This window comes from Bubalus kerabau, chromosome 11, assembly GCF_029407905.1.
Source record: "Bubalus kerabau isolate K-KA32 ecotype Philippines breed swamp buffalo chromosome 11, PCC_UOA_SB_1v2, whole genome shotgun sequence".
NCBI classification, from domain to species: Eukaryota; Metazoa; Chordata; class Mammalia; order Artiodactyla; family Bovidae; genus Bubalus; species Bubalus kerabau.
In genome coordinates this window covers 53,235,818-53,254,874 of record NC_073634.1, presented here as the reverse complement: position 1 = coordinate 53,254,874, position 19,057 = coordinate 53,235,818, and the positions used below count along the sequence as shown (strand labels likewise).

At 37.6% G+C, this 19,057-nt stretch overlaps 1 protein-coding gene across 1 annotated transcript in view; it reads left to right on the top strand.

Annotated features, from left to right (window-relative positions):
* The window catches only part of DNAH6 (dynein axonemal heavy chain 6), a 279,939-nt gene that overhangs the window by 14,287 nt on the left and 246,595 nt on the right, over positions 1-19,057 (top strand). Inside the window, exons 4-5 of the mRNA XM_055540370.1 lie at positions 1,911-2,170; positions 16,541-16,808. Coding sequence (XP_055396345.1) covers positions 1,911-2,170; positions 16,541-16,808 — 528 coding nt within the window. The remainder of the gene's footprint in view (positions 1-1,910; positions 2,171-16,540; positions 16,809-19,057) is intronic.

Sequence of the window (19,057 nt, the reverse complement as noted above, 5' to 3'; positions counted from 1 at the left end):
CTTGGTCAGTAAGTGAAAGAAGCACGTTTTATCTTTTGAGTTCAAAGATGTATGTCCTTTAGCTCTGAACTTCCAAGGATTCTCTTCTGAAACTCCTACTCAGTAGGGTATTTAATCAGAGATGGAGAATAATGACCTCTATGAATACACATCTTTTGGGGAGGTTGTTCCAGGGGGCTTATGGTAATAACTCTCCTGTGGAAATGGCACCTTCTACTAACTATGCTAATAGACAATAAAGATGTCATTTATACATGAACCTCAATTGTTCATCAAAGCGGGTCTGCAGTGGTGAGTTTTTTATCTTAAAGCCAGTCAGTCTTGTCAGAGAGACGAAGGGACGATTGTTGGAGTTGATGTCACACTCCCTCAAACACAGTCATCAACCTCCTCCTCAGGAAGAGAGGATTTGTGACGCTGTCCCAAAGGGGCAGGAGCAAAGGAGCAGGGGGTGGAACTGAGGGCAGACAGTGAGACCCAGGAATTGGAGCAAAGCTCAACAGTATGAGCCTTGTGGGCTACCGTCTATGGTGTTGCAAAGAGTCGGACATAATTGAGCGTGTATGCACGCGCTCAAGTTATGTGAACGTGGTGGGGCTTGGCCTTGGGGCTCCACTTGTGATCAAGGACCAGCAGCAAGGCATTTCTTGGGAGCAAGTGAGAAATGCAGAATCTCAAGCTCTGCCCCCCGCGCCCCACTCCCCGCCCCTCCACACACACACACACACACTGGCTGGCAAATCTCCATTTGAACAGAAAGCCCCGGGGAAATTCTCGTGCACACTGACCTGTGAGAAGCACTGACTCCAGAAAAGCAACTGTAAGTTAGTTATGTATCTCCTTCCCTAAGGCTATGACATATTGATTCCAATACTCAATGTACCAACCCTTCACAGTCACTAAAAAATAGTTTCTCATGAGTTATGATGACAGTGGTCCAAGACGTCACTCACAGGAAAACATCATGGTCGTCAGAAGGAAGAGGGTGTTGAAGGGAAAGGCCATGGTCAGGGGAGATGCAGAGCAGCTGAGCAAGGGCAGTGCTGGGCTCCCATGAATACCAGGAAGCTGGGAGCATTTTGATGTGAGAAACACTGAAAAAAGAAGGGGAGAAGGCAATGGGAATCGTTGCTGGGGCAGTTTGTGAGAGGAGGACAGACATGGGTAGGCGTACCAACAGGGATCTATCACTGCCAAATGATAATTAGAATTCTTTCAGTTAAAAAATGCTTGCCTTTAAGCCCTAGAGGTAGGCAGTGTGGTAATTAGTCCTGGAGGTTGATACTTGTCACTTATATATGTAGTTCCGCCCCCTCCACCCCCCCCGCAAAGCTCATGTTTTTTACTTGGGTTTTATTTTTTAATTTTTTTTAAAAAATAATTTTGTTTATTTACTTATTGGCTGGGTCTTCGTTGCCACTCAGGATTTTCTCTAGTTGTGGCAAGCAGGAGCTACTCTTTGCTGCAGTGCGACCACTTTTCTTGCGGTGGCTTCTCCTTGTGGAGCACAGGAGCTAGGGTGTGCTGGCTTCAGTGGCTGGGGCACACGGGCTCAGTAGTTGCGGTTCCTGGGCTCTAGAGCGCAGGCCCAATAGTTGTGTCTCTCAAGGTCCGCTGCTCCGCTACAGTGTGGAATCTTTCTGGACCAAGGACCGAACCCCACCCATGTCTCCTGCGTTGGCAGGCGGATTCTTTACGCCTGAGCCACCAGGGAAACCCCTATTTCTTAAGTTAATTTTTATTGGAATATGGTTGCAAAGCAGAAATAGAAACACAGATATAAGAGAACAAATGTATGGACCCCAAGAGATGAAGAGGGAAGTGGGATAAATTGGGAGATTGGGATTGATATATATACACTCGATACTATGTATAAAAAACTCACTTTTTGAAAAATTGGCTTTGTTTAGATGCAGTGGCCCTCTGTTGACTTGTCTCCCTCTCCTGCTAAACTGTCATGTACCGGCATTGGAAGAAGAGGCCTCTACGAGGCTAGTTCCTTAACTTACCCTAAGTACTATTTCCATGACCGAGAAGAAGTTATTAAAGCCAACATTCGAGATCCCTTGCAGATCGTTAAAATAATCCGTGAAAACGAACACATCGGATTTCTTTATATGATCTCCGCAGTGCCAAGATCTTCCATTGAATATGATACATATAATCTGAAGTGAGTTCTCTTTTATGAAGCAATTTATTTAGCAGTAAAAATTACAAATAAGGTTGCAAGTGTTATCCATAATCAATTGGGTATTAATGATTTACTGGATAAATTATTATTTTGGTTATCATCCAATAACAAATGAATCTTAATCACAACAGTTTTACTTATTTTGCCCATTTATCTTTACTTATAGACTTTTTATGGAGAGGTATACTGCTGTGCTTCTTATATGTTATATTAATATACCATTTTCTTTAATCAGTATTACAAACAATTTTGATATTTTTTGATTACTGAGAAAAGAAGAGGGCATGCATTAAAAAATGGATGATATGTGTTTTTTTTTTACTTGTCATTTCATTTTTCCTTAATAGAGTAGAAATAAAGTTTTTTGAAGTAAAATGAATGATAATTTCAGGTATTTATATAGGTTAATAGTACACACACACTCACATATACTCTCTATTGTTAATAAATATACATTTGTTGTTGAAATAATTTGAAGAGTCACCCAAATGTGAGTCTCTGAACTGATTTAAAGTTGAGCACAACAGGGAAATAGGGCTTAAAGGTGATGCCAGCCTTCCTCTATGGTTGTTTGCATGCATGTGTGCTAAGTCACTTCAGTCGTGTCTGACTCTTTGCGGCCCTATACACTGCAGCCCTCCAGGCTCCTCTGTCCATGGGATTCTCAGGGCAGGAATACTGGTGTGGGTTGCCATGCCCTCCTCCAGGGGATCTTTCCACCTACAGATCGAACCCACATCTCATGTCTCCTGCATGGGAAGGCAAGTTCTTGACCACTAGCGCCACCTGGGAAGCCCATGGTTGTTTAGTTGGAATGAATACAGTTGTTGAGATGGTCTTTCCTTGAAGGTCATTGTAGTTGAGCTTTGCCACCAAATACTTTGAGCTGCCTACCCCAGTCTCTGCTGAACAGGAAGATAAAAGTTTCTTCTAGGAGTTCTCTTCTTCCTTACTCAGCACTGTAGTTTCTTTTTTTGCTTTTTAGAGGTTTTTTGTTTGTTTTGGGGGGTTTTTTTTGGCCACACCCCATGACGTGTGGGATCTTAATTTCTCCACCAATGTTGTTTTAGTTTCTGCTATACAGCAGCATGAATCAGCTACATGTATACTTATGCTTTTCTTAAAATAAGAGGCATACTTGTTTTTTTAAGATGGCAGAATTAACATACAATGGAATATAAAGCCATTTCATGTTTAAAAAAATCCCTTTAATAGTATTGTTATTCCACCAGTACCTTACTATTTTTTTTCCGGTTTTTTGTAAGTTTTTGGAGAAGAGGTTATGAATCTTAAACAGTGACTCAGAAAAAAACTGTTTGCCAATTTTTACAAATACTTCTTGAGTAATATGTGAAATGTTTTCACAGTTTCCTCTTTTTTTCTGTTTATTTATTTATTTTACTTTACAATATTGTATTGGTTTTGCCATACATTGACTTGAATCTGCCATGAGTGTACATGTGTTCCCCATACTGAACCCCCCCGCCACCTCCCTCCCTGTACCATCCCTCCAGGTCATCCCAGTGCACCAGCCCCAACGATCCTGTATCGAACCTGGACTGGTGATTCATTTCTTATATGATATTATACATGTTTCCATGACATTCCCCCAAATCATCCCACCCTCTCCCTCTCCCACAGAGTCCAAAAGACTGTTCTATACATCTGTGTCTCTTTTGCTGTCTCGCATACAGGGTTATCATTACCATCTTTCTAAATTCCATATATATGCGTTAGTATACTGTATTGGTGTTTTTCTTTTTGGCTTACTTCACTCTGTATAATAGGCTCCAGTTTCATCCACCTCATTAGAACGGATTCAAATGTATTCTTTTTAATGGCTGAGTAATACTCCATTGTGTATATGTACCACAGCTTTCTTATCCATTCATCTGCTGATGGACATCTAGGTTGCTTCCATGTCCTGGCTATTATAAACAGTACTACGATGAACATTGGGGTACACGTGTCTCTTTCAATTCTGGTTTCCTCAGTGTGTATGCCCATAGTGGGATTGCTGGGTCATAAGGCAGTTCTATTTCCAGTTTTTTAAGGAATCTCCACACTGTTCTCCACAGTGGCTGTACTAGTTTGCATTCCCACCAACAGTGTAAGAGGGTTCCCTTTTCTCCACATCCTCTCCAGCATGTATTGCCTGTAGACTTTTGAATAGCAGTCATTCTGACTGTCGTGAAATGGTACCTCATTGTGGTTTTGATTTGCATTTCTCTGATAATGAGTGATGTTGAGCATCTTTTCATGTGTTTGTTAGCCATTTGTATGTCTTATTTGGAGAAATGTCTGTTTAGTTCTTTGGCCCACTTTTTGATTGGGTCATTTATTTTTCTGGAATTGAGCTGCAGGAGTTGCTTGTATATTTTTGAGATTAATTCTTTGTCAGTTGCTTCATTTGCTATTATCTTCTCCCATTCTGAAGGCTGTCTTTTCACCTTGATTATAGTTTCCTTTGTTGTGCAGAAGCTTTTAAGTTTAATTAGGTCCCATTTATTTATTTTTGCTTTTATTTCCAATATTCTGGAAGGTGGGTCACAGAGGATCCTGCTGTGGTTTATGTCAGAGAGTGTTTTGCCTATGTTTTCCTCTAGGAGTTTAGTAGTTTCTGGTCTTACGTTTAGATCTTTAATCCCATTTTGAGTTTAGTTTTGTGTATGATGTTAGAAAGTGTTCTAGTTTCATTATTTTACAAGTGGTTGACCAGTTTTCCCAGCACCACTTGTTAAAGAGATTGTCTTTTCTCCATTGTATATTCTTGCCTCCTTTGTCAAAGATAAGGTGTCCATAGGTGTGTGGATTTATCTCTGGACTTTCTATTTTGTTCCATTGATCTATATTTCTGTCTTTGTGCCAGTACCATACTGTCTTGATGACTATGGCTTTGTAGTTGAGCCTGAAGTCAGGCAGGTTGATTCCTCCAGTTCCATTCTTCCTTCTCAAGATTGCAGACTTCATTGCTAACCAAGACTTCTTGTGTTTCTGGATGGTTGACATCCGCCGGGAGGGTCACAGCCAGAGATCAGCTCCCCAGAAAAGACACAGTTTCCTCTTTTTAAAAAAATATCCAATAATCCAGACATCAAGGAGTGCCATTTGTGATTAGTTCCCCATTATGAGAGGAGTCAGATCAGATTTTGCCAAACTTAAAATTGAGACCAAATTGCCAACATCTGCTGGATCATCGAAAAAGCAAGAGAGTTCCAGAAAAACATTTATTTCTGCTTTATTGACTATGCCAAAGCCTTTGACTGTGTAGATCACAATAAACTGTGGAAAATTCTGAAGAAGATGGGAATACCAGACCACCTGACCTGCCCTTGAGAAACCTGTATGCAGGTCAGGAAGCAACAGTTAGAACTGGACATGAAACAACAGACTGGTTCCAAATAGGAAAAGGAGTACGTCAAGGCTGTATATTGTCACCCTGCTTATTTAACGTCTATGCAGAGTACATCATGAGAAATGCTGGGCTGGAAGAAGCATAAGCTGGAATCAAGATTGCCGAGAGAAATATCAATAACCTCAGATATGCAGATGACACCACCCTTATGGCAGAAAGTGAAGAGGAAAGCCTCTTGATGAAGGTGACAGAGAAGAGTGAAAAAGTTGGCTTAAAACTCAACATTCAGAAAACTAAGATCATGGCATCTGGTCCCATCACTTCGTGGGAAATAGATGGGGAAACAGTGGAAACAGTGTCAGACTTTATTATTTGGGGCTCCAAAATCACTGCAGATGGTGACTGCGGCCATGAAATTAAAAGACACTTACTCCTTGGAAGAAAAATTATGACCAACCTAGATAGCATATTCAAAAGCAGAGACATTACTTTCCCAACAAAGGTCCGTCTAGTCAAGGCTATGGTTTTTCCAGTGGTCATGTATGGATGTGAGAGTAGGACTGTGAAGAAAGCTGAGCGCCAAAGATTTGATGCTTTTGAACTGTGGTGTTGGAGAAGACTCTTGAGAGTCCCTTGGACTGCAAGGAGATCCAACCAGTCCATTCTGAAGGACATCAGCCCTGGGATTTCTTTGGAAGGAATGATGCTAAAGCTGAAACTCCAGTACTTTGGCCACCTCATGCGAAGAGTTGACTCATTGGAAAAGACTCTGATGCTAGGAGGGATTGGGGGCAGGAGGAGAAGGGGACGACAGAGGATGAGATGGCTAGATGGCATCACTGACTCGATGGACGTGAGTCTGAGTGAACCCAGAAGTTGGTGATGGACAGGGAGGCCTGGCATGCTGCGATTCATGGGGTCACAAAGAGTCAGACACGACTGAGTGACTGAACTGAACTGAACTGAAAATTGATTCTTATCTATTTACTAGCAGAAGATGAAGTATTGAAGATGAATATGGAAACAGTTTTTTAAATGTTATTCAGGAAATTAATTGCCTTTCTGGACTAATGAACTTTTACTAAGAGAATTGAATTGATGCTTTATACTTTTCTGGACTCATTTAAGAAGATATTGTTCTAATCAAAGTTTGTTATTTTATCATGTTTTAGGTTAGATGTTAAATTTTCCTCCCAGCCTGAACTCCAAATATTATAAACCTTATGAGTAAGGATGATTATTTAGATGCTATGTAGTAGGAAGCAGCTAAATTGGAAGTTAAAAGTAGTAAATACTGGATCAATGAGATAAGGACACATTATACCAACTTCCTTTTCAAAGTAATATGATAAAATATAATACCTTCACATAATTTTTTAAGTTTAGTAAAATACATTAAATGTGTGGTTCTACAATGTTAATTTCTACCACAGTCCCTTTAATGAGAAAAATAGTTACATTTATCAAGTTTATTCTAAAAAATCAATTTAGTAGAATATGTTAGGCATAACAATTTTGTCAAGAATAAGCTTTTGTAAATATGTTGGAATATTGCCCTGGTGGGACTTCCCTGGTAGCTCAGTTGGTAAAGAATCCGCCTGCAATGCAGGAGACCCTGGTTCAATTCCTGGGTCAGTAAGATCCTATGGAAAAGGATAGGCTACCCGCTCCAGTATTCTTGGGCTTCCCTTGTGGCTCAGTTGGTAAAGAATCCGCCTTCAATGCAGCAGATAGTTTGATCCCTGGGTTGGGAAGATTCCCTGGAGAAGGAAAAAGCTATCCACTCCAGTATTCTGGCCTGGAGAATTCCATGGACTCTATACAAGTATGCTGCTGATTATCTTGTCCAGCAAGAGGGCATAATGGTGACTCTGTTCAGGTCCAGGGCAAGTTAGAGGAAACTAGGTTAAAGATCAGAAACTAGAGAGGGTGAAAGGCATAGAGAACACAGATCAAGACAAAGTAATTCCGTTTTGTTAGGACTTTGACCTTGAACAAGAGTGATTGTAATCGAGAAGTAGCCATGAGGTACGGAGGAATGGCTGTTGGTTATATACCCATTTTGTGAGAGGACACTAAGTGGAACCATCACATTTTCATGTCATAAAAGGTGATGATTTATTGGTGTTTACTACATTCCAAGCAAAGTATATACATATATATATATATATACATATATATGTTTTAATCCTCACAATAATGTGAAATAAATGTATTTATTACCTCTGTTTTACAAATAAGACATAAAATGGTTAATTAACTTGCCCAAGATTGTACAATAAGTAAATGACAGCCTGGCTGACTTCAGAATGTATACTCTTAATTTCTCTGCTCTACTGCCTCTCAAAATGAAACTCTGAGGAATCCATGAGACCCCCATGAGACTGAGAATATGCTTCAAAGAATAATGGAAGGCATGGAAACATTTTCTATCATTTCCAAATCTAGCACAATAATCTGTTCTCAGATAAACATATTGAATTTTTCCAGAACAAATGCAAAATAATGCTTTCTTCTCAAAAGAAAATTGATGAAGAGAGGGGGAACTGAGATACCAACTAGGAATCATTGGAAGTTGTACTCTCATAGCAAAAAAAAAAAAAAAAAGATATGTTATACCATTACTGAGACACCCGTACAAAGTTATGCTCAGAGAGGAAATGGAATAAATTAATTAAGACAAACACAGTGTTCAAAAAAGAAAAGATTAGCAATTAGGCAACATAATTAGGATAACTCAAATTGGATTTATGAACCACAGTAATTTTCCTGTCCTTTTTAAAAAATATCTCATTAGTATGAAAATGTTATCAAATGAATCAGTAGCACTGAGAAAGCTATATCAACACCTTACTGAAAGATATCCACCCTGCCCCTAAAGGGTTTGAACTTTCAAAGGCATGTGCAAGAACAAAATATGAAACCAAATTCCATTTTTAGATTACCGTCTGATCAAGAAGTTCAAGAAGCTAGGAATGCAAGAATTCAAATTTCAGGGACTTCCCTGGCAGTCCACTGGTTATGACCTCTGCTTCTACTGCAGGAGGTACAGGTTCAATCTCTGGTCTAGGAACTAAGATTCCTGCATACCACTTTGTGAAGTCAAAAAAAAAAAATTACAAAGTTAATATCTAATGTTAGAAAGACTTTCTTTTGCAGAATTGCAATTTTACCAGTCTGTGTGGAAATTATTTATTCTACTTGGAACCAGAAAAGCAAAGGAAATCAATCAGCAATACCATTAGCTCCACATGTTACATAACAGAGATGACCACAGCCGAGGACATTATTAAAATTTTACTGCATATTGATGACTGTGCAGACATTAATAACTGCTAGATAACAGCTCCACAATCCCTGCAATGAAATATTTGGAAGAAGTTTGTTCTTAGGGAGGAAAGCTACTGGGGTCGAAATATCCAAAGAAAATGAGATATTATGGAAATACTTCTTTAAAATACATTTTCCATGTAGAGTTTATTCTGATAATTCTGAGATTAAGATACATAATACATTATTTTATTCACAAAGGAACTCCCATATGTAAATGTTTCTCTACAGTTATGAATTCCAAATTAAATATTATCAAAATTGTAACTATAATAAATTCCAAGTCACCACCTGACCTTTTGTTTTTACACCTTTTACAAAGATACAGGAACAGAATACATTATTTGTTGTTTCAGACTTAAGTGCGTAGGTGATCCCAAGGCAGAATTTTGTTAAGAATTGGAACATATTTTGCAAATGATTCAACTTTGTGGATTTAGTAAAAGTCAGTTTTTAGTTTCACAGCTGGGTTACTTAACTGACATTTGAGTACCTGAATGAACTTTATAAAAAAATTATTAAAGGTTCCTGAAAACATATTAACACATACTGATGAAGATTAAGAATTCACAGCAAAAATTCAACTTTGGAAAGGTGAAATTTCCAGTGGCTCTCTAGTGATTTTTTAAAGTTATTGTTAAGAATTTAAACTTAAGTAAAAGTCAAACAGAGTAACACCTATGTCTGAGAGAAAGCTTCACCATTGTTTCTGAAATACTTCATATGGAAATGCTTGACTGGGTTTTAAGTCATTTTGTAATAAGAAATTTCAACATGGCAATCATCAAAGAAAGAAAAGGAAAAGCTGTTAGAATTAAAGAATGGTGGTACCTTTGGTGCATAATTTCAAAAGAACAGGTGATCCAAATTCTGATCAGTGGAGAAGGGAGTTTCTAGTCATTGGAGACAGAGCAATAAATCATCACCTGCCACTTGCTATCTCCCATTTCTATAAACAGTATTCCTTAGCAGTGGTGATTATTAAGAATTTGAACCGACTACCCATCATGTCTTGATTAAAAATGCAGTATCTACTTCAAAAAAGCTATGGTCACAGGTACAGTTGTTTATGAGCTAAGTTTATCTGGACTTTTCATAAAATTCAATATTGAATATTTCCCTGAATATTTCATGTTTTATTTTTCTTATTATAGTACAAAGAAATTATAATTAAGTCTTCGCCAGTGTGCCTTGTAAAATGTTATCAGTGTTCAGACGTGTTAGAACATACAAATGCGCAAAGCATGAGAATCTGACCTTTGGTTAACTCTGAAGCTCTCTTCCCCTGGCAACCTGATACAAAGTAGTATATCAGTTGTTTCTAGGCAACATTGCTTATGACAAAAATGACCCCTGACTGCTAAATTATATCTGCATTGAGAGGAACTAAAAATGAATTATAAATAACTGATGGGGAGCCATAGTTTTGTACTTCCCATAGTACACTGGTTCTTTCTCTGGGCATGTCTCTGCAGGAACCCTAAAATCTGTGCTTAAACTTATTGGAAGAAGTAATGACTCCTCTTAAGCCAGAGTGGACCCATTGCGTATCTCATGTCCTAGCATCTGAGTTGTCACCTTGGGAAAGGACAGCTTGCGGTGGCCGTTGGATTGCTGCAAGGAGTCCCATGCAAAAGCAAAGCCTGATCCTGCTTAGAAGGCAGGAAGTAGTTCCTGTCCTAGGCTTCTAGGTGCCTGAGTGTATGCTAAATCACTTCGGCTATGTCTGACTCTTTGCGACCCTATAGACTCTAGCCTGTATAACCAAAGAACCCATTCTTGTGGGATACCTGTTGGGATTACAATTCTATGAAACGTAGTTATGTGACTTAGGATGATATAAAAGTCTATATTGGGCTCAGGCCATATTACTTTCTAAGTGATCGAGTTGGTTTTCAGATAGTCTCTAAGCCTGTTATATTAAAATAATTTTTAGACAGCTTTTAAAATTTCAAACTAAAGCTATTCTATCCTTTCATCTAGATTACATGTTTAGTAGCCTAAAACAGAATATGCAGATAAATATCAGCTTTCCCAAGTGAAAGCGTTTCTAGTTACATGAAGTCATAACTATTAAAAAAACACTATAATGAGGCATATGTTATATAATAAGGAAAAGATCATTTTCAAGCCACATTATCAGAAACCTCCCCAGGTTGCCTAACACAGTGACAGCTTTCTTGGGCTAGTCCATGTAGAAATTTCAATCAAGTGGAAACACCATGGATCTTTAGTATTTTCACTTGGAATTATCAAAAATCCAAGTTTCAGATTGTCTTCCTTTCAATACACACACAGACATACACACACACACACACACCATTTTGGCGATGTTGCAATTTAGTGGATGATTATTTCATTTTATACAAAAATTTGAAGAACCTAGAGCAGTGGTTCTCAGCTTTGGCTTCTAGAATCACCCAACATCCACCCCCAGAGTTATATTTAATTGGTTTGTTGTGCAGCCCAAGCAACAGCATTTCTTCAAAACTCATGAGATGATCCCCAATATTCAATCAGAGTTGTAGGCCCTGGGGCTAGAACAGTGGTTCTCCAGCAGGGAACCACTCCAAAGGGTTTGCTAAAATGTAGATTGTTAACCACCCCCAGTTTCTGATTCAGTTGGTCTGGAGGAGGCCTAAGAATTTGCAATTCCCACATAATGTTGATGCTGCTGTTCCAAAGACCATACTTTAAAAACCATTGACCGTAGAGCACTGTACTATTGAAGAAACTTGGAAGTTATGCTTTAGTCTAATATTCTAGGAGTTCTTATCAGTTATTTTTACCATTTCTGGTTAATCAAACCAGAAGCAAAGCAAGCCATTACTCTTCTCTAGTTAAAGTTAGATCTAAATGCATACTGAATCATGATACTGACCATCATCAAATAGATTGAGGTTTACAAATGCGAAACTCAGGAAATAGCTAATTTCTTTCCAGGCTCTTGCTTGTTTACCTTTGTCCAATAAACATATTCAAATCATAAAATTATGTAATAAACTGTGATTAAAACTGTGTAATAATGAGACAACTTAGATTTGACTCATCTAATTCACCCCAGCACCTAAAAGCAGGTAAGGAATTACTCACTTGTTTGTAGAAATCAGGAGGGGCAAAGGGAACAGGTGGACAAAGACATGCACATGCGTTCTGGCACAATCTAAGATGTGCTGAGACGACCATCTTAAGCCTAAGATGATTGAGAGACCAGCCTGATTAAAAAGGACAATTGTGTGGACAGAGAAGGAGCTAACATGGACAGGAGAAGAGTGCCACAACACCCAGCAGAATAATTTGGGTTTAATGACATAAGCAGTAGGAGGCTGTTCAAAATTCTCGATCAGAAGGCTCATACTTTTGCAGTCTTAGTCTAGTGCATCTGTTTAAAGATGAATGGATGCATGTTCTATCACTAACAACAGATAAAGACGGATGCATGTTCTATCACTAACAACAGATAAAGATGCTATTTGAAATATCAAATCACGTTGAGATTGTTTTAGAAAAATCAAGAGAAAAAATTAAAGCTTTTTAGAACCACAGTAGATTTCGTTTATCTGAAATGAAGAATAACAGGACAGTGGATGACCTCCCACAATAGGCCATGCAAATTTCTTAACATGACACATTCTTTTGGACATTTATAGAAGCCTTGAGTCTAAGTTTCATTTCAGATGGACAGACACTCTACCGCAGAATAATTTGATAAGGGATTCCATGATTCTACATTGAACAGCAAGAAAAGACAATGAGCATCTTTTTTTTTCCCAGTTAAACACAGTTATGTATAATTTTATTCAAGACATTCTTCTCAGCCTGATTAACTGTCTAAGGATCTCTGTTTAAATTGGGTCATAAAGTCATTTATCAGCAAAGTAGGAATTTTAGAGCACAGCAATTTAAAAAGTTAAGTTCTCTTTTGAGGTCTTAAAGGAAGACTAATTTTCCTGGTTATTTTCTCAAATAAAGGCCTTGATGAAACAAACATCCAAAGGAGGCAGCTGAGGGCATTCCCTGGCGATCCAGTGGTTAGAACCCTGCACTTTCACTGCTGAAGGCACGGGTTCAGTCCCGGGTCAGGGAACTATCCTGCAAGCCACACAAAGCCAAAAAATAAATAAACAAATAAAAACAAAAACAAAGGAAGCTGTTGAAGTTTGAGGCTGAATTCTGAATGCCAAGAAGTGCTGAATTGGCAGCCCTCACTTTGGAGTAGAGGATCAATTCCTGGAACAGATGAACACCAAGGTTTACAATGTGAGGAGTAAAACACAGCAGTTCAGGAGTATATTTAGGGTTCAGCCTCTAGGAAACAAACTAGAGAGTCTGAGCAGAATAGGAGTCCAGAGAACTGTGCATATGCTTCTTTAACTTTTGCAAAGCTTTCCTTGACTCTGCTGTCCCTTCTGCCTACCAAATGGATTGGGCTTAAAGGAAATTCCTGCTGATCCTCAAGAGAATCACTGTATTAGAGTAGTAAGGAAGAAAACTACTTTTCAGAAACTTTAAGAAGGAAAGCTATGACAAACCTAAACAGCATATTCAAAAACAGAGACATCACTTGGCCAACAAAGGTCCATATAGTCAAAGCTATGGTTTTTCTGGTACTCATGTACAGATGTAAGAGTTGGACCATAAAGAAGGCTGAGTGTCAAAGAATTGATGCTTTCGAACTGTGGTGTTGGAAAAGACTCTAGAATTCCTTGGTCTGCAAGAAGATCAAACCAGTCAATCCTAAAGGAAATCAACACTGAATATTCATTGGAAGGACTGATGTTGAAGCTGAAGCTCCAATACTTTGGCCACCTGATGAAAAGAGCCACTTATTGGAAAAGACGCTGATGATGGGAAAGATTGAGAGCAAGAGGAGAAGGGGGTAGCAGAGGATGAGATGGTTGAATGGCATCGCCAACTCAATGGACATGAGTTTGAGCAAACTCCAGGAGAGAGTGATGGACAGGGAAGCCTGATGTGCTGCAGTCCATGGGGTTGCCATAAGTCAGACGTGACTTAGCAACTGAACAACAAGAAGGAATGGATGGGGTGGATACAACCATTATACAGGAAGTTTAAGAGAAGGAAGATGACAGGGGATTTTAAGTTAAATGAGCAACGGTGTCAAGAAAAAAAAAAGGAAGCTAAAGGAAAGCTTTCTACAAGTTAAAGTGAAGTTCTATACATTTTTTAATGCAGAAAAAAAGTATTCAAATACAAGGAGAGGTAGAAAAAGGTGATGAAGCCTCTCCATCTCTCTTTGGAGGAAAGCATGAAAAATGTACTCAAGGAGATAAAACACAGTGAAGGTACAGTGAAGTTTTTCTTTAAAAAAATATTTATTTTAATTTACTATTTATTTAGCTGCACCAGGTCGTAGTTGGAGCACGTGGGATCTTGAGTTGTGGCATGTGAACTCTTGGTTGTGGCATGTGGGATCTAGTTCCATGACCAGGTATCCAACCTAGGTCCCCGGCGCTGGGAGCATGTTGCCTTCGCCACTGGACCACCAGGGAAGTTCTGGGACAAGATTTTCAAGTGAAGGTACAAAAGAGAGCTCATCATGTCACCACCATGTTTTTGTTGTTGATTTGCTTTCAAATAGAATTCAGTGGTTACAAACATTATTGTGTGTCAGAATCACACAGGAAATTTGCTAAGCTAGACTCTCAAGTTCTATACATAAAGATTCTGGTTCTGTGTTGGACTCAGAAATCTGGATTCTTAAGCACCCCAGGTGATTTTTATGCTGATGATCCAAATTTTAAAAAGACTCTCATGTGTTTGTTTGCCCTGTGAGGAGTAGAGATGTAGAGTGGAGGAAAAGGCTTAGGGGTTTGAGAATGAGAATCTTGAATAGGCAGGAAAATGTAAATAAAAAGGATCTCTTTGTGGCACTGAGAACCAATAAGTTAAAATTCAATGTCATGGACCACGCCTGCTATCTTCTATCAATCGAAGGGCCTTTAGTAGCATATAGACCCACACAGAGTAAGTTTTCTAGACACGCACACACCAGGGCCATTAGTGAACTGTTTTTCTTGCTTTTAGGTTGGTTGGATACTGAAGTTAATGAAACGTCTAAGGTTGATTACAGTTTCAGAGACAAGTTGAAATTTCCCACTTTGTAGAGAATCACTTGAAGAATGTCCTAATTATATGTTAAGCTGTTAACAAAGAAAAAAAGAAAAACATTTTAGCATTTTCTATACAACTTACCAGCAACATGTAATACCTGGCATTTTCCCAAATGTTTCTGCTGTGAGTCAGTTAGAACACAAACAGAGTCAGACAGTGCTGTTAGGCAGGAGCTAAGCAAGTTGAAATTCTTTTGTTACAGCACTGAACTGGGGGAAAGAGGTTTGAGATTCTCCCAGTCCACAGCCCACCAGCCCCCTAGTTCCCTTTTGTGCTCACTTGAAGAGCTCTTGCTTTGAGTTCACTTTCATTCTGGCCCTGTATGCCCTAATTTTTAAATATTTTTCTTAGTGTTATTAAAACAAAAAGAGAAATTAAAACCTAAAAATCATTTTTGCCACTGGTTCATTGTTTTTTGATTAACAGACACAAAGCATATAAGAATTTTGTTCCAATCCCTTAAAAAACTTATCGCGCATATGTACATAAATTTGTTTAAGTGTAATTTCAGGTATTTTACGTGTGACCTGAAGGCTGTGCTAAAGATCATGAACTCAGGTTCAAAATGCAGAGCTAAGGACTGGAAGAGAAAAATAGAAATGGGAAACAGTTGATTTTCACTGGAGGGTTCCTGTCTGAATTCTGTATAGTAATTTTTAGAATTATCATATAACATACATAACTACAGTTTTAGCATAGTTTAACATAGAAACAATTTGAGGTTTTGTTCTTGCTATGTCATATTTTGCACTTGGTCTGTTAGTAAACATTTAAATAATATCCAATATTTCAGTGCTATAGCTAAAATTACAGAAAATATCTTTGTGTCTGTAAGCAAGATTTTAAGAAGTTTTAGGGTATCTCCCTTTCTATTCTCATTCCTTTGCTTCCCGCTCCTATCCATGCTCTGGTTTTTATCCCATTCTTGCTTTACGTCTTTGCTTGATCTATTTCTTATTATAAATGAGGTTGATGAATATCCTTAATGACAGTTGAAAGAGGAATATCTTGAAATAAGCAATTTCTCATTAACAGTTATTTTGATATGTGATGATAAATTGGACTTTTTAAAGTTTAATCTGGGTCTTGATTCTGATCTAATTCTTATTTTCTTGTTTTGATCTTTTTCATAGTTCTGTCAATATTGGGTAGAGTAAAACTCTTTCACGCTATTATTATTGAATAGTTTCTAAACAATCAATGATAAATAAAAACTTATTTCTAGTTATCTTTCACTTTAAAAATCCACAGTTGGTTTGGTTTTGTAAAAATTACATAACTGAAATTATCAAACATATTGCCAAAATTGTAAAATCCTTAAGAGTTACGGTAAGTCCAACTGCTGTTAAAAGCAGCTCTCTTTTCTTGAATAATTTATTCAGTCTAAAAGTGGTCTGCTAGAATTTTTTAAATTTTTAAACATTTGTTTTCCGGAAATCTCTTACCTTTTTAAAACAAAATAGTAATGCAATTGCTTAATTTTATGTTGAATACTGTATTCACTTGCTCCAATTTTTATTTGTTCATAGGGTTGTGAATTATGAGAACATCAATAAAAATGACTATTATACTATTAGCAAAAAGGCAGTAACACATGTTTATAATAATGACATTGAATTTATCGAAATTGATCGATGGGAACAGGAATATCTATATCACAGAGAACTCACTAAGATTCCCATATTTTCACTTTTTCGAAAATGGAAGGCTTTTAACGTGTGGAAGAAGAATGTTCGCTCCAAAAAAATCAGTGGATGTCGAAAATCTCTACAAAAACATCTGTTCATTGTTAATCATGTACGTATTTGTTAATCATATTTTAAAAGAATTACTAACAGAAAAAAATTAATCTCAAAAATAGAGTATTTCCTCTATTAAGAGAATTAACAGTTTTTGCCCTATTTGTCATTTAAGGGTCTGGCAGTCTAATGTGTTTCTACATTTTACCTAGGGTTTGCACAGGTCCCCTTTGTTTAGAAGCAGCCTCAGAGGTTTAGGTTCAGAATTCCCTTTGTTGTTGATCAGGAAAATTGTGTATCCTCTTGAATAGAGCAGGCTAGCAACTCCTATTACTTCTTCTCATCTTTGAGACCCTCTGGACTATATGGTCCAAAATAGTTTGTGGGCTTGCTTTCATGGGGCAGTATCTCCCAATGTAGCATGTGTTTTCAATCATGAATTCAAACAGTAGGGAAATTTTTAGTGTTTACTTTGGAGGAAGGGATAATCATGGGAAAGGAACTATTAAAGTGTATGTGGCCATATTTAAAATCTCTACTTCTTGAATTTCAACTTGCAGTAGAAGTTTTCTGATTGGCCCCTGGGAGTGAACTGTAATCACTCTTATTTTATGTCTATTTTATAACACTGAATCACCACCCTCTCACATCAGAAATTTCAAGTTTGCATTTTACTGGTCATTTCCTTCTCTTTGCATATGGTAATCTGAAAGATAGTTATCAAGACATCAGTTGCACAATAAACGAACTTGAAAGAAATACAACTCACATAAGATGTTAGTACAAAAACAGGTATATAAGATGTACCATCTCAAGTTCTCCATCCAATCAAGCATTCTGAGTTGTTGAAAAGATTCTAATCCTTCTTGATATCAAACTCAGCCCCTAGACCTCTAATTTCACTAAGGATCTATCAATCATTTTAACATATTTTACCACTGTTTTACAGCCTTTCATCTTTTACCATGTCTTGGACATTATATATTTCATTAATTTATTCCAAGATAAATAGATTAGTACTTCCTCCCTTTAACCTCTCAATCCTTAAGTTTGTTTTCTTATATCATGTGCTTGAGAGTTGTCATTCTCTTTGCCCACCATTCATACCAATAGTCCTTTGACCTTGATAATATCTTCTCTTTAATGTAGTCCAAGCAGACTAGAAAGTTCACATCATTGTAATCTTAGGTTGATACAACCAAAAGACCCATTGTGTCGGTTTAAATATCTATTAATATTAGATGCTGTCATTACCACACAGCACTAGTCTTATATTTACAAGTTAACTAGGAAGGCTGGTTCTCTTCATTCTTTTCTGACCATGTTGAAGGGATATCCTTGAATTTTTTCTTTTTATTATTTTTAGGAACCAACCTTATTAGCATCTGTGCCCACATTTCCTTATAACAACTTTATTGAAATAGAATTCATATAATTCATTCATTCATTTAGAGTATACTATTGAATGGTTAGAATACATTCATAGAATGGTCAACCATCACCATGGTCTATTTTAGAACATTTCTATCACTCCAAAAAGAGTGATCACTCTCCCTGATTAGCATCATGTTCCCTGACTTCCCCAGCCCAACCCCTGCCCCAGCTCTGATCAACCACCAATCTACATATTCTCTCTCTTGATTTGTCCACTCTGTGCATTTCAAATAAATTGAAACATGCAATATGTGGTCCTTTGTGACTGGCTTTTTTAACTTAGCATGTTTACTACATAGATGGACCTATATAGTAGCATGGCGTTTCCTTTTACTGGTAAATAATATTCCATCGTATGGATACATATGTTTTATTTATCCATCCACCTATTGACAGCCTTTCCCTTCTCCAGGGGATCTTCCTGACCCAGGGATTGAACCTGAGTCTCCCCCACTGCAGGCAGATTCTTTACTGTCTGAGCCACCTGAGAAGCCCCATATATAAATAGTGTGTGCATGTGTGTGTGTATATATATATATAGTCTTTATAGCAATACAACTGACATTTGTATATTGAGCCTGTTTCCTAAAATTTTGCAGAATTTATTATTGACTCTAGTAGTTTGTGTTTCAGTTAATTAATTAAATTTTTATCGAGGCACAATTGACATATAATATTACATGTTTCAGGTATACAATATAGTGATTTATAATTTTTAAAGGTTATAGTCTACTTATTATAAAATATTAAAATCATGCTAATGCTTATCACCTTCAATGGACACTCTTGATATACCAGCCCAGGAATGAACCACCTAACCCAAATTCCATCTGAAATTTGCTAACAGCAGAAACAATGATGAGAGGAAAAAAC